General features: G+C 38.4%; 2 protein-coding genes and 1 long non-coding RNA gene across 5 annotated transcripts; 2 read left to right on the top strand and 1 right to left on the bottom strand.

The window, feature by feature from the left end:
• Positions 1–613: 613 nt before the first annotated feature.
• LOC116732403 (E3 ubiquitin/ISG15 ligase TRIM25-like) lies at positions 614–8,990 on the top strand. Of its 3 annotated transcripts, none has more exons than XR_004341776.1 (2): positions 614–768; positions 8,896–8,990. XR_004341776.1 is itself a non-coding variant. In XM_032582538.1 (2 exons), the coding sequence occupies exon 2, from the start codon at positions 2,539–2,541 to the stop codon at positions 4,261–4,263; it is 1,725 nt and encodes a 574-aa protein (XP_032438429.1). In that variant the 5' UTR covers positions 629–768; positions 2,521–2,538; the 3' UTR covers positions 4,264–4,432. The 3 variants fall into 3 exon arrangements, 2 of the variants coding, with proteins under 2 accessions (XP_032438429.1, XP_032438430.1); XM_032582538.1 differs by lacking the exon at positions 8,896–8,990 and adding an exon at positions 2,521–4,432 and having other exon boundaries at positions 629–768; XM_032582539.1 differs by lacking the exon at positions 8,896–8,990 and adding an exon at positions 2,521–4,432 and having other exon boundaries at positions 629–782.
• Positions 4,804–25,359, bottom strand: LOC116732401 (FH2 domain-containing protein 1-like). Its single transcript, XM_032582531.1, has 14 exons — positions 25,045–25,359; positions 16,805–17,205; positions 15,964–16,128; positions 15,828–15,889; positions 14,802–14,904; positions 14,581–14,666; positions 13,125–13,225; positions 12,208–12,278; positions 10,498–10,605; positions 10,220–10,290; positions 9,562–9,679; positions 8,911–9,075; positions 8,294–8,386; positions 4,804–7,852 (listed from the first exon to the last, which is right to left on the bottom strand). Exons 2-14 carry the CDS (start codon positions 17,093–17,095, stop codon positions 5,813–5,815), a joined length of 3,474 nt encoding a protein of 1,157 aa, XP_032438422.1. The 5' UTR covers positions 17,096–17,205; positions 25,045–25,359; the 3' UTR covers positions 4,804–5,812.
• LOC116732418 (uncharacterized) lies at positions 12,285–16,900 on the top strand. The gene is made up of 3 exons (XR_004341780.1): positions 12,285–12,461; positions 13,137–13,276; positions 16,800–16,900. It is a non-coding gene; the product is annotated as an uncharacterized LOC116732418 (long non-coding RNA).
• Positions 25,360–27,334: the final 1,975 nt, after the last annotated feature.

The following is a 27,334-nucleotide window of genomic DNA, read 5'->3' as shown; positions in this document are numbered from 1 at the left end:
AAAAAACAAGAAAATTTAATTCCATGTGATCATATCTCCAATATTAAATGTCATATTTATCACTCAAGTATCACTCTGTTATGCAACAGCTTACTCTACATCTGAGTGTTTCAAAACACATTAGTATTGATTTGTAGAAAGAACACATTTACTGTTGTCGTTGTTTGCATCATTGTACAAAAAACTCCCATTAATGAAGTAGTAAACATTTGTAAAGCCATTAAAAATGTGAAAAATAATGTAAAACGAGCCTTATTTAAGTTATTTTATTTTCACATTTTAAAAGAGGATTTATGAAACAAATGTACAAAGACTGATTAAACACATTTTCTTAATATGTTTAGGTGGAAAGAGAAAATATAATTTCTTGCCTTTTATAAAATGGCTCTAAGAACACGTTAAGTTAAATCTATATTTGATTCCCAAACTACGGTTAATGTGTCTATTTGGTCACTGACGGGATGTATATTTTCTCAATTTAATATATTTCCTTATTTAATATATTTGTACAATAATTATCTATTGTTGGTGTAGTTCCTAAACTCAGTCCATAGGTGGCGGTAACGCGCCACTCGCTTGTTCTGAGACGGAAGAAGACCGATGACGTAGCGGATGTAGAATTTTGAAATATTTCGTCTATGCAGCTGCTGAGGCGGTGCTGAAGAGAAGCGGACAAGTTCTCCACATTTTCCGTTAATTTGGACAAACAAGAACCTGCTGAGGATCCGGTACCGCTCGGTTCACAGCCCAGTTCTTATCTTCTATCAGGTAAAACCGACAAGGTAGAAAATATAATCACTTATTACAACGAAAGCAGGATTTAATAAGTATGTGTTTGAGTTTTGCTGAACAAAACGAGACGGGTTTTGGATCACTGTTTTTAACCGTAATTTGTAACTTATGCCGTTTTATTACTGAAGACAAACATGTAAAAAAATGCAGGAATTACTGGGTTAAAAACCATGTTTTTCATGTTTCTATAGTAGCGTGTTAGCTTACCAGTCTTTAAGGTTTGTGATCCTTAACGTGCGCCGTTCCAGGTGAAAATGGATGGATGGCCTCACGGTGAGGTAACTGGTGGTGTGGTTCTTTCGTCTTTGTAAATTTAAATTGTTGGTTTCAAGCCTCTGTGGTCCTTCATCTTTTTGTACCATGGACACAGAAATGTTTTAAATAGTTTAATAGAGACATGAATCATTTTTATGTAGTGTTAACTTAAATCCACTAGGAGTACTAGGTTTTCGATTTCTCCCCAGACTTACTGAAACAGTGCCAAAAGAACCAACGACTCTGATGGCTCAAATTAGCATCCATTCTTCAATTGTACATGTGGTCGTTGACCGTCAGGCCAGAAGGTAGGAGTGTGAATAGTCCATGTTGGGGGTGGGTATCTATGATACCAACAGGAGATCAGATCTCCTGTAGGTAATGCTGGTAGGTAATGCTCTTCAGTCTAGTTTTGAAGCATACATGAAGTGTTTTTGGAGAGATGTGACCTTTTGCAGCTGATGTTGTTCTGCATTATCCAGTCTAAGTCGAAGTCTAAGTCTAAGGAACAATTGTGCAACTGTGAGATGCGTTGAGGCCATTACTAGGGTACTTATAAGGTAATGGCCTTATTTACAGAACAAAAGCAATCCTTCAGGTCATTTGGCCTATCTCTAGTGTCAAAGTGGAGTCAAAGTGGACTAACTCCAGCACTTCTAACTCCACACAAAATAAATATTCACGATTCTTTATAAACTTTACCCCTTAAGATGTTTAGTAATTTTTTTTACCCCTTTTTTTATGAGATTTATTCATGTAATTTAGTTGGGATGTAATCTTTGTCTGAAAGTGCCAAAATGAAGATATGGAACTCAAATCAGGACAAAAGTTAAAACAAACATTTGAATTACGTGCCAGGAGTTCAAGGGAGAAGATTTTCCGATATAAAACAGGTAATAATATTAATACAGGTATTATAAAAGGCTGATATAGATTTCTATCAAGCTTTGCAGGAAAGAGATCTGTTTATTATTTTTACTTTTTGTTTGCTGACATTTACAATTAAATTGCATTATAGTTACTATAAACCTGTAAAAAAAAGTCACCAAGTGAGCAAATACATATTGTTCCTAAAATGATATCAATCTGCAGGTACAGGTGAGGTTACTTCTGATTCTTTTGTCTGACCAAAGAGTATGAAAAGCTGGCATGAACTTTGGTCTCACATCCACTTATTGCTGGCTAAGTTGCAGCCAAATCTTTGTTAAACACAAAATGCATTTTTTATAAAATGCACCATCTCATGTTTGCAAAACAGTTCAGTAGCAAAAGTTTAGTTGAAACCCATAAATCAATGTGATCATTATTTAAAAAAACACTAAAATGGTGTAAAACTACTTTCCACTAAATACAAATGAAATATTTAGTTTATTTGTCTTGTTAGTTGAGCAACAAAAAAAGAAGTCTTGTATGAAATGAGCATTTTGCTGAAACAAAGAATCATTGTTAATTTCAGTAATTGTTTTTCCACAGATCTGAAGGTTACAGAAGATGTTTAAAGCTAAGCCACATTTTGATCGTCCTTCACTCGCAATGAAAGCTAAGAAGGCACCTAGCACGGCGAAGCTGCAGCAGGAGGCCATCTCCTGCTCAATCTGTCTGGATCCACTGATGAGTCCAGTAACTATCGCCTGTGGACACAGCTACTGTATGAGCTGCATAAATGTCCACTGGGATAGAGAAGATCGCTATAAAGTCTATAGCTGTCCTCAGTGCAGACAGAGCTTTACCCCAAGGCCCGTCCTGGTAAAAAGCACAGTGTTGGCTGATTTAGTGGAGCAACTGCAGCTGAAGGATATTGGACTCAACAAGACTATAGCTGATCACTGCTATGCTGGACCTGAAGATGTGGCCTGTGATGTCTGCACTGGGAGGAAGATGAAAGCTGTCAAGTCCTGTTTATCATGTCCAGCTTCCTACTGTGAGACTCACCTCCAACCTCACTATGATGCTCCACCATTAAAAAAGCACAAGCTGGTGAATCCTTCCAAGAACCTCCAGGAGAACATCTGCTATCGTCATGATGAGGTGATGAAGATCTTCTGTCGCACTGATCAGCAGAGTATCTGTTATCTCTGCACTATGGAGGAACATAAAGGCCATGAAACGGTCCCAGCTGCAGCAGAAAGAGCTAAGAAACAGAAGAAGCTCCAGGAGAGTCGACAACAAATCTATCAGAGAATCCAGGACCAAGAGAAAGATGTGAAGCTGCTTCAACAAGAGGTGGAGGCCATCAATGTCTCTGCTGATAAAGCAGTGGAGGACAGTGAGGAGATTTTCTGTGAGCTGATTGGTTTTCTCTGGAAAAGAAGCTCTGAGGTGAAGCAGCAGATCAGATCCCAGCAGGAAACTGAAGTGAGTCGAGTCAAAGATGTTCAGGAGAAGCTGGAGCAGGAGATCACTGAGCTGAAGAGGAAAGACGCTGAGCTGGAGCAGCTCTCACACACAGAGGATCACAACCAGTTTCTCCTCAACTACCCCTCACTGCCAGCACTCAGTGAGTCTACACACTCATCCAGCATCAACATCCATCCTCTGAGACACTTTGAGGACGTGACAGCAGCTGTTGCCGAGCTCAGAGATAAACTAAAGGACATCCTGACTGAGGACTGCGGGACCATCTCTTGCGTCATCTCTGATGTGGACGTTTTACTTGCTCGACCAGACGCAATGAGCCGAGCTGATTTCTTGAAGTTCTCAGTTTTTGTCTCTGAGGATCCAAATTCGATGTATAGAGACATGCTACTCCCCGTGTGGTATCACACAAAACGGTATCTGAAGCAGAACCAGAGTTTTACTAGTCATCCTGACAGGTTCACTTACTACTTTCAGGTTATGAGCGATAAGGGTCTGTTGGGTCGAAATTACTGGGAGGTTGATTGGAGAGGAAGTGGCGCTTGTGTTGCTGCAGCGTACAGAAGTGGTACAGTGGCCGAACACGCATTTGGGTTCAACGACAAATCCTGGGCATTAAACTGCACTCCAACCGGCTACACATTTTATCACAACAGCATTGAAACTCCAGTATCGGGTCCAGTTTCCTCCAGAGTTGGAGTGTACCTGGATCACAGAGCAGGCACTCTGGCTTTTTATAGTGTCTCCGGTACCATGACGCTCCTCTACAGAGTCCGGACCATGTTCACTCAGGCCATTTATCCTGGACTGAGGCTCCAAAGGTCCAAAGGAGACACTGCTTCATTTATTAAGCCACAGTAATATTCTGGTGTTGCTTTGTGGGTATTCTCTTTTTGGTTCATTTTAGGTGGGATCACCAGTTGTACTAGTAGTGCTGAAAACTTTGTGTTCAGTCTTTTTAGAAGATTCATAACCAACCTCATGTAAAGTTTAACACTGAAGGTTAAGCAATAAAGCTTATTCACTTGAACACTGTGTCTTCATTTAAACCAGAGGTGTCAAACTCCAGTCCTGGAGGGCCGCAGTCCTGCAACCTTTAGATGTGCCTCTGCTGCACCACCTGAATAGAATAATTAAGTCATTAGCAAGACTCTGGAGAACTGATCTACACAAGGAGGAGGTAATTAAGCCATTTCATTCCAGTGTTTTGTACCTGTGATTTAAACTGTTAGGTAAGGAATTATTTTTTTGTCAACATGTTGGTGAATCTGTTTGGATCAGTTATTTAGAAGCTTCAAGAATCAGCCAGAGTATGACTAATCTGGGCTTGACAGATGCAATCCAACATGTAAGGAATGTTTATTATTTAGTAGTCATTAAATACGTTATGACGATCATAAATGTGTCCAAAAAGTCAATTTAATATTGTTTCAGATGTGAACTAGGTGACTTCATTTGACAAGGGTGTTGGACCTCCTATAAACAGACAATAAACTGACAAGACCGTGGAGGTGCTGCCACCAGATGGCGCTGCACACAACTGAGCAGAAGGAAAGCAGTAACATTAATCCATTTGTCATCCAACATGCTTATCCCTAGTGGGGTTAAGCATGTCCACCTGGTTAAATGAACTTAATTTAAAGGCTGGATTCTGCTAAATGGTTTAGTGTAACATTATGCCCCTGAAATATCAGTTAAACCATGATAGATGCAAAAAAGCCAGCGAGCTAACCAAGGTTTCTCCTTCCTCTGTCCTTCCCCTTGCTAGATAGCAAGACTATATTAGCAGAAATCCTTCCACACCAAGAGCATTTTTTCCACCTGGACCAATTCAGACTCAGACTTTCACCAACGTACATGATGTATCACTTGAATGAAAACAGAAAGCTTCTTGTTTATTGAGATCAAATGAAACGGATATTAAAATGTAGGATCATATGAACATGTTTAAAAGGCAAACAGTCCCCCCTACTGACAAATGTTGGGACTGACTTTAATCAACATAATGAGACAATAGGATATTTTCCCCTTTACACTGTTTGGTGCCTATCAGCTTTAAAAGACAAGAAAGTCTAATTCTATAGTTAGTTTTAGTTCATAAATCTTCAACACTGAATGCCATGTTTACATAAATATCTCAGTTAGAAAACATCTTATTCTTCACCTCTGCATGTGTCGTTTGTGGGGTTTTAAAGCACATTATTAGTACTGATTGTACAAAGAACACATATTTAGTGTTTCCATAATTTTACCTCCAACATGTTGGAGTTAAAACGAAAAGGAAACAATTTCTGAACAATAAGGTAAATGTTTGTTTTAGGAAGAATCCTCTGTTTGTATCTGGACTCTACAGTTCACTTTGACCTCCAGAGGAACAACAAAAACCAAGAGTTTATGTTTCCATCTCTTGTTATCTCCAGCTCGGTCTGCTGGCCTTGCTCCAGTCTTTGGAATAGGTTGACTTGTCGCTGCCGCTGTCATTTCGCGTGTGGCCTTTAGGGGGCGCCAGAGAGCTGTGGAGAGGTGACGGAGCAGAGGATCTGGCGCTCTGAGACCTCTTCAGAGTGGAAGAGGAAGAGGTGTTCAGAAGATCTGTGGCTCTGGAGGAGGATGAGAAGGTCTTGGGGGAGGATTTAGGGGAACTGGTGTTGGGGGGATGAGACAGAGGAGGTTTGGTTCTTCTGAAAGAAGAAGATGCTGTGTTTCTGGTGAAACCCGGAAGCGCTGATGATGGGGTTCTGGATTTGTGTAGAGGCGTGACAGGAGCACTGACGCTGCCCCCTCCAACCTGATTGAGAGTTCGAAGCTTGGAGAGACACATTTTCTCCTCTGTTTGGGTTTTGGGTTTCTTTAGGGGTTTCCGGACGGATGGCCTGCCCTCGAGGTCCTGGTTCTGCTCTTTGGACTCCGGGGTCTTAGTGGAGCCTGACCGTTGGGACGCCGGAGCAGATCCGGGTTTCTCTCCTTGATGGGGGGAGGGGATGTTCAGACTAGTGGTTCTGGAGGAGCTGCGGGTGTTCACTGGAGGCTTTTCAGGTTTTTTATCTCTGGACGAAGAACCTGGGTTGGTCCTTGTCATTGGTACAATTCGCCTCATGTTCTGGTTCTCGGAGCTGGTGAGAGTGCGGATCGACCTGCCGCCTGTAGAGGTTGTGTTTGATGGTTTCACTCCAGTATTTCCAGTTCTGGAGTTCAGGGACTTCTTGGTGGAGTTTTTGGTTGAAGTTTCAGGTTTTGTTTTCCCACCAGTTGAAGAACTTTCTACTGTCCTTTGCCTCAAAATCTTCTTGTTTATGTTTGTATTATCAGATGTTTCCTCTGAGCCAGGTGCCACATCTGTCCTCTGATCAGTGGAGTTAATCATTTTAGCTTTTTCAGGTGCCTCTGCAGTCAGAGTGGGATCTGGATTGGGTGATGCAGGGATTATTGGATGTAATCCAGGGTTATTAGAGCGGGAGACAGGCACTGGTTGGCTGCTGATTGGGACGGTCTCTGTGGTTTGACCATCTGCCTGAGCTTCTGAACTAGTGGATGTTGCAGAGGAAGTTTGCTGCTTTTCTCCCTGAGTCTTCCCTCCCTGTTGATCCTTCTCTGTGTGTAGAGGTGTGTTTTCACTGCCTACTTCACACACACCTGTCACACACCAGACAATCACCTTTTCTTGTTCCTCAATGTTCTTCTCAATCTCCTGGGAGTTATTCTGAGGTTTGTCTGCTCCCTGTTCTTCTGGACCTGCGGTTAATGAGTCGCCACCGCCCATCCGGGTGGTGGTGGTACTGTCAAACACCTTTAGCTCAGGCACCAGGGTGCATCTCTCTAAAAGCACAGACATGTTTCCTTTAGCAGCAGTGGTGCTACAGACAGCACTCTGTCTTCTGGAAGTCTGATCAGCTGTTTCATTCCTCAAACGAGACTCAGTCGGACTGTTGGGGAGTTTTTCGTCACTGCTGACGATGGTTGAGTTATTCCCACTGTTGTTGAGCTCAGACTGTTGCTTTGAATCAGAGGTAGATTTGACTGGAGCTTCATCTTTATTTACATCTTTACGTGCTTCATCGATGTTTTCAGGGTTCCTTCTGGTGGGGGTCTCTGAGTGGGTTAAAACCTTCGTAGGAGAGAGTCCTGAAACCCCAGGCTCAAGTTTAGAGGAGGTTGATGGGAAATGTTTCTTTGTGTCCTCCTTTCCTCTCTGCCGAGGAACTCTGAGGTCGTTGGATTTCTCCAACATTGCGCTAAGTTCCCGCTCTGCAACGAGAGATGGTGAGCTGGATGGAGAGTTACGGTTTCGCTGGAAGTTCCCCGAACGTCCTCGAGTGACGTGCTTGGTATTCAGAGAGGAGCGAGACTGGGACTTTGGGTTCAGGAGGTCCAGTAGAAGTCCAACCTCATCCTTTGCTGCTGTTGACATGTCGGTTTCACTTCTGCAGCGCCACCCGAGGGCTCCGGTCACCTACAACACAATCGCACAAGAGAAATATATTACCTGGTCAGGAAGTCCTTGGGTTTCGTTTTGTGTCTCACTCCTCCTGAATGGCTGGCCCTGTTTACGTCTACGTCAGCAGCAGCCAAGACCTTTGTCCCATAACTTCAGGAATTAGTGGTCATTTAAAAACGTCTTCTCACTTCTCACAGAAGCCTATATACAACTGTACCACTGGGTGCTAAGCTAAAATGTCCACCAATTTGACCAACTGGACAATCAACGTTTTTCTTCTCTTTCCTGTTGTCAGATTTGTGTCCCATAAATCTAATGAGTCGTGACCTCATGTGCAAGTTAGGGATAATTTGTCAGTAAGACAATCCGGGAGTCAGTGAGACACAAAGTAAGTGCTAATCAGAGAACTGGGATTTTATTTATAATCTTAAATTGTCCAGAGTGGGATTCTGTTACCTCCTCTCCTCCGGACCATGAGTGTCTCTTCAGCTCCTCCTCGTGCATCCGCTGACGGCGAGCTGTTTCCTTCGCCTCTCTCTCCTTGTTCTCCTTTAAGATCCAGAAAAACACTTCTTACCAAACTGTTTCCTCAGTTCCCAAACTGACTCTTTAATTTCTGACAAACGCAAACTTAGAAAACAGGTTTTAAAACCAACTTCATTTGATCTTTTATTCCACATAAATGAGGAAATATTTTGTCCCTAACATTAACTGGTATAACTTAACTTCAACTTTACTCTTCAAATGATGCAATAAGATCAAAATGTCTGATCTATTTACCCAGAATGCCCTGCACTGTAGCCCACATTCTGCTTTTGAAGCGATCACTGATCTGTTTGGGGTTCACATATGCATTCAAACCAAACCAGAGTTCACTTCAACCAAACTGAGATCAAGGTTTTTAGGCGGTCCAGAGTTTGATTTTTTTTGTTGATTGCGCGCTCATACCTCCCCAAACGAACCGGACTTTCTACCCAAATGGACTGGAGTTTGATTAATGCGGACTAAACATGTCTGGTGTGAATGAACCCTTAAATTTCGTCCTATATGTTTTACAGAGTTTTTGAACAAACCTTGGCAGCGTTTGTGAACTTGGTGCAGAAGGTCTGGAAGATGCTGAAGCAGTCGTCCAGCCTGAATGAGTCTCTGTCCTCGCAGAAAAAGTCGATCAGCTCTCTGCCTTCCTTCTTCAGCTGCTGCTGGCCGCCGCGCAGCGAGCACAACGACGATGTGGCGCTCTGGGACGCAACGACACAAACCGTTACAGGCTGGTTCTACTTCAGGATGTTTAATGGTTCTAGTTTCATGAATTTTATTTATTTTTTATTATTTGGTAACACTTTATTTGAAGGAGTTACATGACACTTTTAATGGACTTTAACTGCAAGTTTTAATGCAAGTTTGAAATAAAAGTGCCGTTATTTGCTGAATATTGCAAAGCTGGCACTTTTAATGGACTTTTAATGCAAGTTTTAGTGCAACTTACACACACCCTTTAAAATAAAGTGTTATCAATTATCTTACTTTGACTAATCTATAATCCTGTCAGACATGAGTTTGCATTTTTATGGTGCTTATCAATTACTTACAACTATTAAATTGAATGTTTGTAATTGATTTTTTGTGATATATTTACAGCTAATTTTACCTGCATTTTGAGTCGTTGCGTAAAAATAAATGCAGAAATGAATCAGCCTGAAAAATGATGTGAAACTTGGTTTAACCTGAAGGAAACTGTCCAGCTGCTGCAGCAGCTCTGTGTCTTTCTGGATGCTCTCCTCTACTGAGCGCGTGCGAGACGTCAGCAGCTGCAGTTCAGCATCCAGCGTTTCCATGGAGATCCTAACAAAAGAGACACAATTGGTTTTTCCTATTTCAATGCAATTGTTTCAGTTTAATTTGAGGAATGTGATTTGGCTTTGTAGAAAAAGCTTTGCCAACCAAAGTCAGCAGGGGGCGCTGTCTTATAAGAAATTTATTCAGACATGCACTGAAAAAACACAAAATTAAGTATTTTGGTTTATGTTCTAGTGCAAATATCTTAGTTCGCTTAAAATAAAACAAAACAAAGTTACAGGTAACTTTTCAACAAGATATAGCAGCTTGTTTTAAATCAACAAGTCCCTAAAATATTAATGAAAAAGTTCCAGATCCTTTGGCAGATTATTTGTAACCTGGACAAGTTACAGGTCACTTGACAATAGAGCTAGTACATGTTCATCAATATTAAGGATTTACTGACTTAAAACAAGTTTCTATATCTGCAAGTGTACTAAGATATTTGCACTAGAAAACTGAATAAAAACAGTTAGTCAGATTTGTGTTTTTGCAGTGAGACCTGACCCTCAGCCGTATTTGAGAACCTTTGAAGCGCCGTCTCACCTGGATGCAGCCTGGATGTGACTCAGTTTCAGAGGAAACTCCAGCAGCTTTTGGTCTTTTTTCTGAGCTTCCTGAAGAAAAAATTAAAATCTCAACTTTACCTGAACTGCAGTCAGAAGGAAACAATATTCAATATTTAGAACAAAACAGCTGCAAATGTTGCAAAAACTCTGCAGTTTAGATTTTAAGATGAAGAGAAAATCGTAATGTTTGAGTTAAAAGAACATGATTGAAGCTGGTTTGTGGTAATCCACCATCTTCAGGTTGAGCTCACTGACCAGAGCCACGAAGTGCAGCAGGTTCATCCCCGGTTTGTTGGACTTGGTGTCTGCAAGCGACAGGAGGGAGGACAGCTTGAAGCCCACGGCGTTTCCTGCAGAACCTCCCTGCAGAACACAGCAGTTAGCAACAACTGGAGCAGCTTCCAGCCCAAACCTCACCACTGCACTGCCAAGGTTTCATCCAGACTAAAATTAATGATGTTCCAGCTAACACGGGTCTTTAGCCCTGATTTAAAACAGTTTTCTGGAAGTTTGTTCCAGATTTGTGGTGCACAGAAGCTGAAAGCTGCTTCTCCAAGTTTGGTTCTGGTTCTGGATGCAGAGCAGAACCAGAACCAGAAGACCTGAGAGGTCTGGAAGGTTGATACAGCAACAGATCTTTTCAGTGATTTATAAACTAAATAAAGTATTTTAAAGTCTGTTCTCTCATTGGAAGGACTTTAGAACTCAAACTGCAAAAACACAAAAGTATTTTTCTCGTGTTACAAGTGAAATAATCTGCCAACAGAACTAGAAGTTTTTCATCAATATTGAGAAATTATTGACTCCAATATGTTGCTGAAAAGTGACTTCGGTTATTTTTGTCTCATTTTAAGTGTACTGAATTATTTCCAGTGTTTTGGATCAGTTGCAGCTGCCTGATTGATCTTTATTTCGAAGTAATCAATGAGTTTCTGTAGATATTCCTGGTTCATTAGTTCTTTAGCTCTGGAAATGTTCTTCAGGTGATAGAAGGCCGACTTTGTAACTGTCTTTATGTGGCTCTGAAGGTTCAGGTATAGTGTTTTAGTCCACATTAAGGTATATTTGGTGTTAAACGATTAAAATAGGTATTTATTCGTGTTTTCAGCCAAATTTGATGCATTTGTGGATTTTAGCTATTCTCTGTTTTATACTTTTTCTAGTTTTCTCCTGATCTGTCGGCTGTTTCCACCATGTCACAGTTTTCAGACTTTAATCACTAAATATATAAAAAATACATTTAGCTTCACGATAATGCACTACTTTGAGTTAAACACATTCAGATTTGAAGTTTTATTGTGTCAAACTGGATGACGTACGAAGGGTTTGATGCTCTTTTTGTTTTCTATATTTTATGAATTTTTTCACACAGATTTTCCGGCTGTCAGTCCATGTCTCTTTTTTTGTCACTGTCTATTTCAGTCCGTTATTGTTTGTGGTTTGCTGCGGCTGCATTGTTATGGTAATTTGACGTCCCTCGTCTGTCAACTTCATATATCAACAGATTTCGTTTTAAAGCCTTGTAATAACAAATAAGAAGTGCATAAAATATATTTTTGGTCAAAAATATGAGCTATTCGCATGAGAGGAAGGCTGATGGTAAAGATTATAAGCATATTTAAATGTTTTAAAGGCAGAACATGAAAGGTTTCTGCTGCCTCTGTAATTTGCGCAGCATGTGAAGGCGAAGTTTCCAGTTTGACATTGTGAACAATAAGGGATAATGATACGGTTTGAGTCTAGCACTCCCTGATGATCCTTGAAATAAGTGAACATCTGTTCCTTGTAAAAAAAACAAAATCACGAGCTGCAGGGAGCTTTCTGATGTCGCAGTTTTCTGCACCAGAGATGAAAACTGAACAAAAACGAGTTTTAATCTGTTTTATATGACATTAGCCAGACAGAGTTAACAATTTGTAGCTGGTTTTCTAATTAATTATGAATTGTTTTTTATTCCCCACTCACAGCATTGAGGATGTTTCCGGCCTGCAGCACCAAGTGCAGAACAGCGTGGAGCTCCTTACAGCACATTAACTCTGGATGAGAGGAAAACGAAAGGAGGGAAGAAATGTGTCGTTAGAGAAGAGAGAGAGCGAGCCAACAGTGGCAGCACTTAGTTAGCAGCTCTGGCAGAGATTCACACACACACTGCTAAAAATAATCAACGTGTTAGGATGACGTATCGCTCTGCACATCTGCACAGAATCTGAAGAAATCAGGTGAGCTTCTTCAGCATCGCTCTGCTGTTTTATCTTTAGTAGAAACTGAGTCGTCTGCTGTCAAATATCTGTCTTCAGATTAACATTTTTTCTGGCATTCATTCATAAAAACACAAAAATCACTGCAGAACGTTTAGTGAAAGGAAAACATTCAAAGGGAAGTCTGAGGAATTACTTTAAAATATACCCTGCACTGCCACTTTGCAAATTATAGTCATGATTTATTAATCCGTCATTTTAATCCTTTAAAATCTTCATTTTCTGTAACAGATGATAAAAGTGGTCAGGATGATGAATGATGCTTAGATTAAAAGTTATTTCTTGCAACTGCAGCAAAAAGTGTTTCTGCAAATTATTAACTCTTTGACGTCTGAATTCAAGTAAAATCAGATCAGATTTTTTAGTTTTAGAAAAACTCTAAAAATATTCATAATTCTCCACTAGCTGTACAATTATACACAGTTTTTATGTGTTGGTCTGTCACATAAAATTCTTCTGAAAATAAATAACTGAAGTGAAAATGAAGGAATATGATGCCATTAGTGTTCAGGAAAGGTTGAATAAACTATAATGTTTGTTTTCTTTGGTTAAAAGTTAAACACAGAAGCAAATAAAACCAACAGTTTAAGTATTTCAGGTATTTCAGAGTAAAATGTTTGCTACCTTTGGTTGCAGAGCGAAGGATTTTAAAATCTCGCTTCATGGCGTCGCAGGAAGCAGGAAACTCCTCCTTTAACAGCATGGACTCGATGCGGACCGAGTAACTACACAGACATTTGAATATCAGAGACATGGATCCTTACAGATATTTAAAGGTAATATTTCCCATTATAATGTCAAATGTTTTACAGAGACTGACGGATTGATGGTGTCATAATAATGACAGAAACAGAAGAATGTGAGCTGGTTGTAACACCAGCATCAAAGGTTTCAGCAGCAGAAAATAAATCGTGTTTATCTGATTTTATTCTTATCTGTATGTGAATCTGCTTTCATTTTCACTTTACTGCTGATAAACCTGAATTTCTCCATTTCTATTCTATTGTACAGTGAATTTATATTAATTAACTAGAGGAACTTAGCAAGTCACGCTAAACATGCAGAATCTAAGTATTATGTTCAGGTTGTACAAAAACATTGTTTTCACAGATATTTTGATCACTTATTTAAGTTATTTGTTTTCCTTTTTCTGTAAATATGAATATATTGTTTATAATACGCATTCCTAAGGGAATTTGGTTGGTTTTCATAAGATCGGACACTGATATCAGCTGGTAATTGGTAAATATTTTAAAGATAAAAAAGGAGAAGGAGTTGGATTAAAAGGAGTTGGATTCTTACTCCCATTATGCCATAATTAGTTTTTGAGTATTTAGTTATTTACGTATTTATGCTGGTTTGTTTCTGTTTTTTTCATGTCAGAAAAAATGCTTAAATGCAAAATGCTATTTGAAAAATAACTGATATCTATAGACTTTATCAAGTTTTTTAATGCAATAAAGATTTAAGTTGCTGTTTTTTAATATTTCTATGTCTATTTCTTAGCAGCGTTTTGAAGTAATTCAGATTTTCTATTCAGTTTGTGTTTTTACACTGCAAAAACACAAACACTTCCCAAGTAATTTTGTTTTAGTTTCTAGAGTGAATATCTTAGTACACTTGAAATACGATCACAGTAACTTACAAATAACGTTTCAGCAAGGAGCTTGTTTTAAGTCAATAATTTCTTAAAATTGCAGAAAAAGTATTATTTTCACTTATAACAAGACATTTTCCCATGTTGCAAGTGAAATAATCTGCTATTTAGTACTTTTTCATCATTAAGGAATTGTTCACTTAAAACAAGTTTCTGTGTGTTGCTGAAAAGTTACTTATAAGTTTGTTTTGTTTTATTTTAATTGAACTAACATATTTGCAATAGGAACTAGACCAAAAATACTTAGTAACGTTTTGTGATTAGTGATTAGTTTGCTGACTGAAGCAGTTTGTTTGTTTTTTTGCTTTATTATTTAATCTGATTACTAGCAACAACTTAAAAAAACATCTTATTTAAATGTTTAGCTAAAATGTTTAGCTAGTTCTGAGTTTGTGAACTGTTTTGATAAAGTAGTGAGCTCACCTGGGCAGGTGAGTCAGCAGATAAATGAAGGAATCGGCCAATGAGAGCTTGGAGACGTCGCCTCGGTACGCCTTCAGCTTCTTCACCTTCAGAGGAACAAAAGCAGAGTTTTATCAAAACAAATATACGTTTATGAATAAGTAAAACTTATATTATAAAACTTATATTTCTCTCTGTAAGTGAGGATGTTTGTGCTTCAGACGTCAGATGAAATATTTCACCTCGTCTTTTTCTGGAAGCAGCTTCAGCAGCTCTCTCAGAGGCTCCGCCCCAAATGATTCACTGTTGCCATGGCGAATCTCATCCACCAGCGTCTGATTGGACCTGCAGGGGAAAATGCTTTATCTAATTAACAGCTAAATTACACTCCGAATGTGTTAAAATGACACTTTGGTCAGTGTTAATCAGTTGTAAAAAATAAAAATAAACCAAACTCAGATTTAAAACAAGTTCATCTGGAGTTAAATAGAAGAAATGAAGATGAATTAAAATTTTTGCACAGGTTAATATGACTATATCAGTGTAAAATAATTTATAGTCAGAGCGCCTCCCTCATATGTTCTGGTGTGTTTGTTTACAAGTTGTGTTAACAGGAGTTAGCCTATTAGCGATGCTATTCTAGCTATGATTAGCATCTCAATGCTAACATGTAGCAGCACAGATGTTATGTAATGTCAGCATCAACCAGGCCTGTAATGATAATGAATTTTGTTGGATGATAAACTGTCCCAGAAATTATTGCGATATACAATAATATTGTAATTTTGAGATCATTTTCAACTAAAATAATGATAATAATGTCATATTAATGTGAGTACAAGATAAAAAAACTTAAATTTCTAAAGAACATTTAACACTGGAACTTGAAAACATTTAAAATATCCAAAATAAATAAAGAAAAAAAACTGAAACAACAGTGACTAAAATGGATTATAAAGGCTCTGTGACCAAAATAAGTTTCAAGAAATATTAGTTTCTCAGCTTAGACAGGGAAAACAGGCAAAAGGGCCAGGAAGGACTTTTAATTAACTATTTGGTACCGGATGTCAAACAATGACGACATTGTATCGACTAATTAAGCTGGCGGCTTGTTTACTGTTGTCATAGCAACTGCCTACCAATATGGCTGTCAATTACAAAGTTCCTGGAACTTGAGAACTATGTATTACAGAACCTGACATCAACTTGATTATAATTTATAATTGAGTTTCTCCACTAATTAAAAATAAATATTTCCATTTATTTACCTTTTGAACTGTTTGAGGAAGATTGCGATGTTCAGCCCTCGCTTCGAGTCGAGGATGGAGACCTGGTGTAAACACAGAGATGGTCAGAGTCTGGGTCCAAAGTGTCAGGCATCAGAACCAGAACCAGGACCAGAACCTCGTCTTTGGCCTCCCTGAACGACACCCGGGTTTTTCCTCCTCTGGTTGGCGTGGAAACCGGCGGGCCGTCGCTCTGCGTGAAAAGCTCCTCGATTTTCTGGACATCAATCTGGAAATCCTGCTGGACTGGACCCTGAGTCCAGAGGTTGGCGTGACCTTTGACCTGAAGCAAAGATTCAACTGTTTGTTCTCAAGCATAAGTTCTCATCAACTTATTGTTTGCACTCATCTTTAACAGGCGGCGTGAACTGATGGCTAAAAAATGTCTGGTTATGTTATGTTATGTTAAAAAGTTTAGTATTTGAAAGTGGTGAGGATTTTAGATTATAAAGGGTTAGCGGTTAACAGCAGATAAACGGCTATCCTGTAACAGTAAGTTGTTTCTCTGCCATTAGCACATTTAGTAGCAAGTACATGAGGTTGATTGACAGCACCTTTTGGATCTGAATGGTTGTTTTTGTGTGTTTCTTCAGACAGAAATAGTAGCCCAGAGACAAGGAGATCGATCTTTTCAGAAATTATCTGTCTTATAACAAACTGTCACAACATGGTGACAGTTTTAACAAATAAGAAAAAACATTCTTTATAAAAGCTACATGCTGAAGCTTTAATGTAATCAGTTTAAAATGAAAAAGCTTTAATCAAACAGCTTCTTTGAATACAACTCATAGTGTCAAGATGTCTTTGCTATTCGGTTCATGTACAAAAAACAAAACTTATCTCATTATTTTAGGTTTGTAATACATAAATTGAACAACTTCATTTGTTTTTATGTGTTGCATAACATAATTTTGCGTAAATTTTGAAGTAAAGTCCACTGGTTGTGTTTTACAGTCTACCTGCTCCGCTGGAATCGTTTTCCAGAAGAAACTCCTCACCCTCTTCTTCTTCTTCATCCCACCTGGATTATCTGCAGGCAGCAGAGGAGGAGGAGGTGGCGGCGGCGGCGGAGGAAGAGGAGCAGGAGGAGGAGGAGGAGGAAGGTTTTCTACGAGTTGGGTTCCATTTTTACTGTTGTGTGAAAATCTGAGCGCGGACGGCGGAGACATGGCCTCAGCAACGGCTGCGTCCTCCTGGAAGGAAAACCCCTGGATGTCGTTGGCCGGGGAGACGCTGCCCATGACGTGCATCGCCACGTCTGATTGGACGGGAGCAGACTGAAGGGTCACCAGGATCACGGGTAACCATGGTAACAGTGGAGAAGAGTCATTCGAAACATCAGCGGGTGAAGATCAGCAGCCTGGAAAGAAAAGTTGAAGAGAAACAAAAATAAACACAAGTAGAAAACAATTTCAATGAACATTTGGATGTTGAAGACATCTGACGGTATTTGTGTTAGTACGGTCGCAATAATCAATAAATCAATTAATCACATGATAAATTAAAGCAAACACAATCATTTCAATTTGAATGATCTATAGTTATTATTTTGCTAGTAAAAGCTGGATGATAAAAGTTTTTAGTTTGGTGCTTAGGTCTTAAATAGCCCTTTTAAAATTTGGAAGCAAACGCCAGAGTGACGCTGCTACGTTTAGAAACTTTATTGCTGTTTGGATGAATCTACTAGAACAATTTTATCTCAATTTTATATTATTGATTTCTTTTTTAATCCTGTTAAACTGGTGACGAGTTTCTAGACATTTTTTCTGCAGATTTTCAGTCATTCTGGACTCAAATCCCCAGGATATTCAGTATTTTCCCATTTTAAATCAATAAATATAAAAAAATCACTATAAATTAAAAATGTAGAGGTCAGGATATGAATACAGAATCTACAAAAAGACGGACTTATAGATGGATGATTTTTTTTCCATATTAATGTCTGTTTGTAATCATGTAGTTAAATTTAACCAAATTAAACTTGTATTTTTTGCAGCTTTAATTATTTTCTTTTTAAATCTTGTTTTTCTACTGGTGAAAACTCCTTTTCTCCTCTGATTTGAGGTTTTTCTCATCAATCCTCCTGCTGCTCAAAGGTTAATGAAGACCCGATCTCAGCAGTGATGTAAAGTTTCCAGTATCAGCTGCCTCGTTCACTCCACCGAACGGCTGCAGTGTTGTGACAGGAAGCCCAAATATGGCTACCTTCCTGCAGGGTTTAATAATTTAATGCTCACTAAGGGAGGAAATCACCGTGTGAAGTTCTGGATTCACGTCAACAAATATTTCCACTTCCTGCTGATGAATTAAAGACGACAGCGACGTTACATAAGCTAATCTCACATCTCTGATTGCCTGAATCCTTCCATCAAATTTTCTGCTCAATCGTGCTAACAACCGGAACCACCCAGTGTGTGAGAACCAGCGACCCGACCCAGCTGCTGCTGCTTGCTCCTGCTGTTATTTTAACATCCACATTCCTTCCTGAACCTAACAAAGTGTTATTTTTGGACTTTGGTTACTTTTTTACTAATTCTCTGTCCTCTAATTGACCATTTTCACCACAGCTATGAGTCGCCTTTACCTGGAAATAAGAAAAAAATGTAAAGATAAGTTACTATCTGAAAACTTTTCCTAAAAAAAGAAAATGGTATCGTCACATGGGATAGTTTTCACAAAAGTTTTCATCCATATAAATCCACACAAACCCGACGCTGAAAGTTGTATTAAACATGCCAAACCCCTAGGGGGCAGTGTAGCTCAAAACTAAAACTAATCAGTAAATCAAAACCACTACTTCCTGTTGGGATTTAAACATGATGGCAGGACGTTCATTCATAGGTTAAACTACTTTTTTTTATTAGAAAATAAACGATAAGGAATCGTTTTAAAGCAAATATGTGGCCATATTGTATTGGCACACAGAGTTTGCTTTCCCAGATATCAGGATGCAACTAATTTTTCACTTCATATCATTTTCTTTTCAGAAAAGGGAAAATAAAGAAGCTTAAAATCAAAATGTTTTCAGACTATAAAGTTGTGCTGTTTCTTTTTTATAAAATGGCTCATTCTGTTTTTGGCAGCTCAACAGCGAAGCATCAGCCTCCATATTTTACATCCTTCCTCTGTCACAGCAACCGTCTCCATTTCTACCTTCAACCCTCACCAAGTTCACCTCCAGACGGCTCAACCTGAGCTTTTCCCTCTGATCGTTTCACTTCCATCACTATAAAATGTTATCAGTTAACCATCACTGATTGATATTCTGTATCATAATGCTGGTGGTCCAGAGTGCAGGAGATGCCAGGGATGCCATGTGTTGCCGGTCATTGACCCGCTGATTGCCGTGGAAACGGACCGCGTAGCAAACAATGACAGTTTGTTTATGTGGCGCACAACAAAAACAGGGTCACAGTTAGCATATGTGTGTGTGTGTGTGTGAAAGCTACGCTGACATCACAGCTGCCTCCGTCTTTTTCCTCACATCTTTCACCCGCCTGTCTTCAAAGGGAAGCAGAATAAAGGTTTACAGCTGGGCAGCGAAGACGCTGACCCGGGAAAATCATCAGTTTGGGCCTCAAATTTTGAAAATAAACAAGGTACACATTTTCAGAAACATCATTTTGATCATTTTCTGCAGCCTCACAACTACCATTACCATCCAGAGTTGCATTTATTTTAGTCAACATCCAAATAAACACAAAATATTGAAACGGTCAGGGTAAAAAATGCAAAAAAGCACAAAAGATATAAACAGAAAACCCCACAAAACATAAGAAAACCAAATATAACATAAAAATTCACAAGCCACCATTAGTGCATGTTACTGCAAAGAGACGCACACAAAAAACTGTTAAGAAAAAATCTTATGTAGTTAAATAAAAGATCTTTAGAATGTGGCAAGTTATTTTTAGTTGATTAATCAATTAATCGTCACAATAATCGATTGATTAATTACTAAAATAATCAGAGAGTCATGAAAATAAAAACAAAGCAGCTACTAAATGATTATGTGAGAAAAAGGAAAAAGTAGATAAATAAACCATCACAATATGATGCACAACTACAGAGACACACAAAATTATAAGAAATTAACTCAAGATCAAAGGAAGGAATAAAAAATTTACTGAAACAAAAAGACATGAAGCCAAATATTACGGACATAATATGGCGGCCAAAAGACGTAGAAAAAACAACAAAAGATCACAAGTGAAAAAACAATATCTATCCAAACTCCTCAGACTCCTGATCTAAATGTCAAAGATTCAAATTTCTGCAGCTCTGTTTCACAAACTGGTCACCACCCAGTGCTGGTGGCCTCAGCCCCAGAGGCATGCTGGGCCAGTGAAGCGCGCTCATTCAGAAAACAAAACCTCACTTCAACCGACCCAGTTATGATCCACGCATCCGTCCGTCGCTCGCTCCACATTCCTGCAGCAGCGACCTCGATGGCGAAGGAGGCAGGAAGGGTGAATGAGTGACCGACCCCTTCCTCCTCCTCCTCTTCGTCACATGAGCACCGACTGAGTGCACTCACAGCGTGTTAGTAAATAATATGCAGAGAGCTCGGGATAAAATTTAACTGGAGTTTAAAAGTCCAAACTCGTTTTGTGTCGGAGAATCTGACATATTTTGATCACGAGTCAAGTTTATTTTAAAGCAACAAGGCAGCTCAAAGTGATTTACTTTAAAAAAAACCCTTAATTTTCAACTTTACAAACTCAGAAATGTAATTGTTTTGTTTTTTTCTCAAGAATTTTTGGGATTAACCTCAAATTGATTTATTTTATCCGTCCATCCATCCATTTTCTAGCACGCATGTCCCTAGTGGGGTCAGGAGGGCTGCTGGTGCCTCTCCAGCTACGTTCCAGGCGCGAGGCGGGGTCACCCTGGACAGGTCACCGGTCTGTCGCAGTTGTTCTACTTTTTTCTGGAAAATTTTCAACTTTTTAAACTCAAAATTTTCTTAGGGTCTTACTAACAATTTCTGATAATAATCTCAAAATTTCTGATTTTTTTCCTGGCAAATTTTTGACCTTTTAAACTCAGAAATTTACCTGTTTTTTCTAGTAAATTTTTTAAAATTTTGAAGCTCAAAAATTCCATGTTTTATTCTACAAAATGTCTGAGATTTATCAAAAATTTTCTGAGTTTTTCTAGCCAATTTTCAACTTTTCAAGCTCAGAAATGTCTTTGTTATTCTAGAAACTCTGTTTTTATCTGCAGTGTCCCTAATATGCCATGTTAGAGGCTGGTAGAGGTTAAATCCTGTATTTGTTCATGCAGCTGCAATATTAGCTGAATAAAACGATAACAATGTGAGCTCTGAGTTTGGTCACCACTCCTCAGGGATGTGAACGTGTACGGCAAAACAAACACGGTTCGTAGAAACCTGTTTGAAAAACAAAACAAGGACAAATATTGACACTTCAGATTCATCTGACCTCTTCTGTGTGGCACAAAGGAGGACGAAGAAAAGCACACAAGTCATTATGTGATCCACCGTAACGCAGTCAGAGAGACAATCTGATCTGTGGGGTTATTCAAATACAAGCAGATCATCTGGAAATGACGTGAACACGAGGTTTCCCTGTGCTGCTGATAAATTAAAAGTGAAAAACTCAAACGGATCAGAGGCAAACAGCTTTATTCTATTATCTGGAGTCAAACATAATAATCTCTGTTCGGTTCTAACACTTCTCTGCAGGACGTTGCAGCTTATATGCATGAAAGAAAAGTTAATAATTGTTGTAAAATGTGTATGGAAAGTTACACGTTGTTCCAAAAACAGCTGGCCAAAGCCTTGGTGAACCTCAGCTCTGGATTAAAAAACAAAAATAACATAATAATACATGTTTCCAATGATAAATTGATGCAAAATGATTAAAAGGTTTTAAGACGGAACACATTTTTGGGAGGAATATGTTGTTATTGGTGGTTTTATTTCATCTTTAATGTATTCCTAACCTGCAGATGAATAGAAACAATTCAGATAAAAGACAAATCTTTTATGCAACTAATAAATGATAAATGAACCTTTTTACAAGATTTTACAAATGGGAACGTTCAGTTCTTCTGTAAATTAATCCTGTGAATGAACATTTTTCTTTCAGTGCGTACAATAAGTGCCAATAACTGCTTTTTGGTTTTGTTTTACTACATTTTCAAGCTTTGAACCGATAATTATTTTCGATTTTACATTTTTCTCAAAATTTTTAGTATGTTTGTAGGAAGGGAAGCAAAAAAAATCTTTTTTTTTTCAGACACTGAGTCATAACGAGCTTTAACATCTCTTTAAATTTTCTTTAGGTTTTTATGGCGGCTGCCTGTTGCTCAGCAGTCTGACAGATTACCGCTCCCACATTTTTTTGTGACAGATTTCCAAACGGGGAAACGGAGCGCTGCAGAAACGGTTCAGAGATGTGAAGGGACGGATTTAAAGCCCAGAAATTAATCACAATCTTCCTCGATTGGTGGGAATATTTAAATATAAACACTTAAATGCAGTGTAAACTAATGGTGCAGAAGACCTTTTTAGACATTGAATTCATAGCACAGATTTTTTTCTTTTTATCATGAGCAGATGTAAATAAGATTTATTTTTTCCAGAAACCTGCAAAAAATTCACTTGCATATTTTCTGGTCACCAGTTTTAATTACTTCTTTAACATTTTATGATACATGTGTTGTAGTTTCCTTGTTTTGTATTTATTGTTTGTATTAATTAACAACATTAGAGTAGTTAAGTCATTTTAACTTTGTTTGCCTTTGACTGTTTTTTAGCAGGACAAATTGAGCATTGCCAAATGAAAAATAGTCTTTTGGTTAATCCTGGTGCATTTACAGTATAGTTAACTAGTCACTATTGCAGAATCAGAGCAGTATTGAAGTCAAAACTATACAGCAAATATGAATATTTTGCATAAGATTAAAAAGCCTCTTGGTCTATAAATACGTTGAACCCAGAACTCAAAAAAGTTTTAATTTTTGCTTCACCTGGTTCTAATTCTGTAATAATATATAGAAAGTGAAATTTTTTTAAAATGTGGATAATAAATTACTATAATAATCAGTAGCTGCAGCCCTAAAAGAAATACAGGCAAGTATTTATACAGCTGTTGCTCATGACTATTCACAAATTATCTATAAATACTATAGAATCTACAATAAAACATGATTAGCCAGAAAAAAAACAAACTTAGCGTTAACAGAATCATCCAAGAAATACTTAATATATTTATCCACAACATTTAAACAAATAAAGCTTCTAAAGAAATGTTGAAGAGAATATGTAAAAAAATTAAGAATCCAACAATACAAACAGGAAACACAAAATCAAAAATTAACTCTGCACCTGCTGGCAATGAAATAAATCCCTTTCAGAGTAATCTAATTAATAAATACAATAATACCAATCATAAATCTATCTACTTATAAAGCAATATGTGAATAAATGACATTTTACCATCCAAAAACCAACTAAAGTACCAACAAATATCGTCTGAATGGGCCAAGAAGGTGAGAAGGCAAATAAACCTGTGATTTATTAAAACAACTTATCGCCAAAGTTTAACACCTAATTATCTAATTATTATTTTCATCAGCAGTGTGATTATTTCCACAAACAAACATCCACATTTTATTTATTGGTGAAGAAAGAGTCCAAACACAGAGAAAACCATCAAAAAACAACCCATAAATTAAGAATAACGCTCTCTCACTTCCTTAAAGAAGGAAAACATCAACATGGAGTTCTGCTGTAAGCAGCAAACTCTCTGACAAACATCCAAACTTCTCCACAGCAGCAGGTAAACTCCCTGAGGAGGAGGAGAAAGCATCTGCCTCGTTTCACGGCCAACCAGCACCAAAGGCACGTGTTTAAGAAGCTCTGGGTTGAACCTGGACCCCCCAACTGGACAGGAACCAGGCAAACATCCAAGCCGCCTGCTGAACGGCATCATGGGACTCTGATAATAGAAAAACAGCTAAACGAAAGCAAATCCCCGCTAAGTCGTTTTCTCTGCTCTGTTCTGCGACGGAGGGAAACAGGATGATTACTGCCAAGCAAAAGGAGCTGGCTGAGCATCCGCTGGTCTCTGGGGTTACCATGGCAACGGGGACAGACACCCTCAAACAGCATCGCATTTCTAAAATGTCACCCCCCCCACTCCCCTTCAGTGTTGTCGCCGCGGTCACAGGAGGGTCAGGGGGTCAAGCTGGAGCGCTGAGCCAGGCAAGGAGCTTACTGGGAGGACTGGGAGGAGAACTGGACACAAACTGGTGACCATGGGATGGCAGCAACACTTTCTACAAGAATGATTTGGTTTATCACTAGAGCAACAATCAATCAGTGATTAGTCTGGATGGACTGGATGGATGGATGGATGGATAGATAAAGACTTTTACTTTGAAAGTTTGCAACCTCCTTGGCCAAACGTTTATTGGTTTAAACAATTGGTGTTTAAGCTTTAAGCTTTAAAGCTTAAACAATTAGAACTCTGAAATTCAAACCACTTTTCAGACTAAATAGTTGTTTTTAAGTTTCAAAATTAGTTTCCTTCTTTCTTTTTTGGAACAACCTTTGAGGCCCCAATTTAGCTCCATACAAACTATTGTCAGAATCTAATTTATTTGTCATCAATGTCAAAGTTTTACAATTTTAGTGTTGTAACCAACCTGCTAATAATATAGCAAAAAGAAAACAGATTGCACTAACTTTTGTTGAACTCACATTAAAAATCCCAAACAAAACATAGTACAGCTACTATTTCAGCAACAAATAAACTGAATATTATGTCCAAGCTGGGCTTCGGCCCCAGAGGTTCAGGATCCTAAAGACGCCTCTGTCATTAAGCTGTAATAATGTAGAAGTCTATGTAGTGGCTCTATAATGACGTCATCACGATGACATGCAACACAAAACTGATAGGAAGTGACGATAAAGGGAAAATACAAAAAGAAGCTGATTATTATTATTTTTTATTAAAGTTAGACTAAAATACAAACTCGAAGGTGTTTAAAAACATAAAGTATATGTTTCATAAATTACGGTTACTGTTGTCAAATAAGCTAGCAATTCATCAAATATGAAGTTATACACCTGCACACTTCCTCAGTGTCACCAAACATCAGTGTTTTTAAATAACATATCAAATGTAAAGCGTTTAAAAACAGACGTTAAAACACAAAATAAACCTACCGGAATGAATGTCTCCCGGTTTTAATCCTTCAAACGAGCCAGAAACAGGGAAGAAACACCGATTCCCGGATCCACGGTCCGTGTTTTTCTGCCAAAGTCTCCAACGGTCTGAGTCCGACCTGCCAGCGCGTGCGGGGGAAAAGCTGACAGCGGCGGGAATCACGCATGCGCGCTGACTCAGGTGGAGGGAACCCCCGCGCTCTCTCTCTCCCCCGCTCTCTCTCTCTAGCTCTATCGGACCCGCCCACCCGTGGGTGTTCGGTCCAGATAAGCTTCGTTCCTAGAAGAAAACATATAAACAAAAAACAAATGTGTTTATAATCAACAGAAAGTGAAGAAAATTAAGTATTAAGATGTTAAACACAACAGTTAATGAAGAAAATGCAAATGTTGGTGTTTTAGGAACTAAATTAAGAAACTACATATTACTAAAGTAAAAGTCAAAAGTAGAGTGCAGTAAAAGTACTTCTAAAAGTATTTTTCACCACAGTATCCTCATAGTGATATGCATGTAGTGACAGCATAAAGGAAAACTTTCCTTTAAACAGGAAGAAACTCCCAACAGAACCAGAGCCTGGCTCAGTGTGAGCAGATTCACTGATTCAGGAGTACTTTCTACTTTTTTGAGCCATCTCAGCTCAGAACAACGTGGTATTAGCTATCTGTTTGTCTAAAAGCTTGGCACATTAATGTAAAACAAGTAATGGTTAAAAAACAACAAATACATTTTAAGCTTTAACAGTCTTGGCAGCTTCATAAACTCTTTCTCTTTGAGTCCATTTAGTCACTTTGAACAGAACTTTCTCTATAATGAGGCGCTCTTTGTAAAGCTCCATTCTCAGATTAAGCTGTTGAAGGAAATGAGCCTGCATGCAGAGCATTCACAGACTCAAACTGACAAACAGTAGAGCCTCTTGTTGTTGCCAGGTGGATAATCGTGTGTTTCTAAAGCAGCACAGGCTCAAACAGACCAAACCCTTACATAAATATCACTGCATTCATCTCCCGTATAAAGGAAGACAAACTCTACGGCACACTGATGTCATTTTATTGTTTAAACCCTGAATTAAATTAAAACAAACTGATATAATTCAAAGGCATTTTTTGTTTTGCTGTTTTTGATGAACATTTAAAAACCCATCAATATAAGCTGTTTTATTTTTAGATTCTGCTTTGCTGATTACAGTGATGACTCATAGGAATCCCCTTTTATCCAAGCCTTAAAACAATGAAAGAAAGATGACTGTGTGATTATTTGTGGTTTATAATTATAATTAGATGTTTTTTCATGGAAAACATGGAGCAGGAATTGAATAATAATGTAAGCTCGGCCTGCATCGTGTTTCGTGCGCCCCCTCGTGCCCGTTTCAATGCGCTAACTGTAAACTAGCTTAAAGCTAACTTCCGTTTCAATATGGCCGCGCCGAAGAATTTGTTTTTTTGTTACAAGACACACACGTAAGAATGCGTTTAAAATCAATGGTATATGTAGCTCATACACAACTAAACTCAAGAAACTTGAAGTGGTGTTAGCTTGTGGAAAGTAAAGCTTAAAACAATGTTCGTAAGAAGTACCGTAAACAATGGCTATGGGTGCCGCCATTTTGAAATCCAGTCTACGTTTACAGGAACCCCGTTTCCTCGCTGTGACGCCCCAAGGTGACCCAGATAGGACAGGTGGGTTTAGACAACGGATTGATGGACACATATTTAAACATATTTTCGTCACTTTTATTAAAATGTACTTATAAAGCCTACATTAGATTTTTAGAACCACTTGACTACCAACACCCTGTTTAAAGAACATAATGTTCACAAAATTGACATTAAACCTTAAATAGTTGCAAAAAAAAAAGATCTTGAAAGTTATTTTTGATTCGCAGATAAGAGTCACAAAACAAAATTATTTTCAGATCCACAAAACTGTGAAGCATTTTTCAGGTAAACCACACCTCTGCAAGTACATTTAATTTAAAGTCGGTCATTTTATCACCTAGTGAGTGGAAATCATGTTAAAGCAAAACATGATTCAAACTTCACATGTTTTAAAATATATTCACATCTTTAAAACGGATAAACTAATGCAGAAATTAAAAATGCCTGATCCAAAGCATTTCAAAGGTCCAAAATGTAAGGATTATTTTAGAAAGTAGTTTCCCCTTTTCCTGTAAACACCTTAAAGTTTTCTTCACAGAGAGTCTCTTGACTTTAAAAGTGAAAGAAAAAGAGGAGGAAGGTGAAATCAAAACTAAGGGAGAGTAGAAAGTACCTAAAAACCAATCAGTTGAAC

This window comes from Xiphophorus hellerii, chromosome 14 (assembly GCF_003331165.1).
Source record: "Xiphophorus hellerii strain 12219 chromosome 14, Xiphophorus_hellerii-4.1, whole genome shotgun sequence".
Lineage (NCBI taxonomy): Eukaryota > Metazoa > Chordata > Actinopteri > Cyprinodontiformes > Poeciliidae > Xiphophorus > Xiphophorus hellerii.
This window is presented reverse-complemented; position numbering and strand designations above follow the sequence as displayed.

Coding starts and splice junctions, on each gene's coding strand:
- LOC116732403 (XM_032582538.1), top strand. CDS start 2,539: ATGTTTAAAGCTAAGCCACATTTTGATCGTCCTTCACTCGCAATGAAA.
- LOC116732401 (XM_032582531.1), bottom strand. CDS start 17,095: ATGCACGTCATGGGCAGCGTCTCCCCGGCCAACGACATCCAGGGGTTT. Junction 9,076..9,561: donor AGCTGGACAGTTTCCTTCAG/GTTAAACCAAGT, acceptor GTTGCGTCCCAG/AGCGCCACATCGTCGTTGTG. Junction 8,387..8,910: donor AGTTCACAAACGCTGCCAAG/GTTTGTTCAAAA, acceptor TGGATCTTAAAG/GAGAACAAGGAGAGAGAGGC.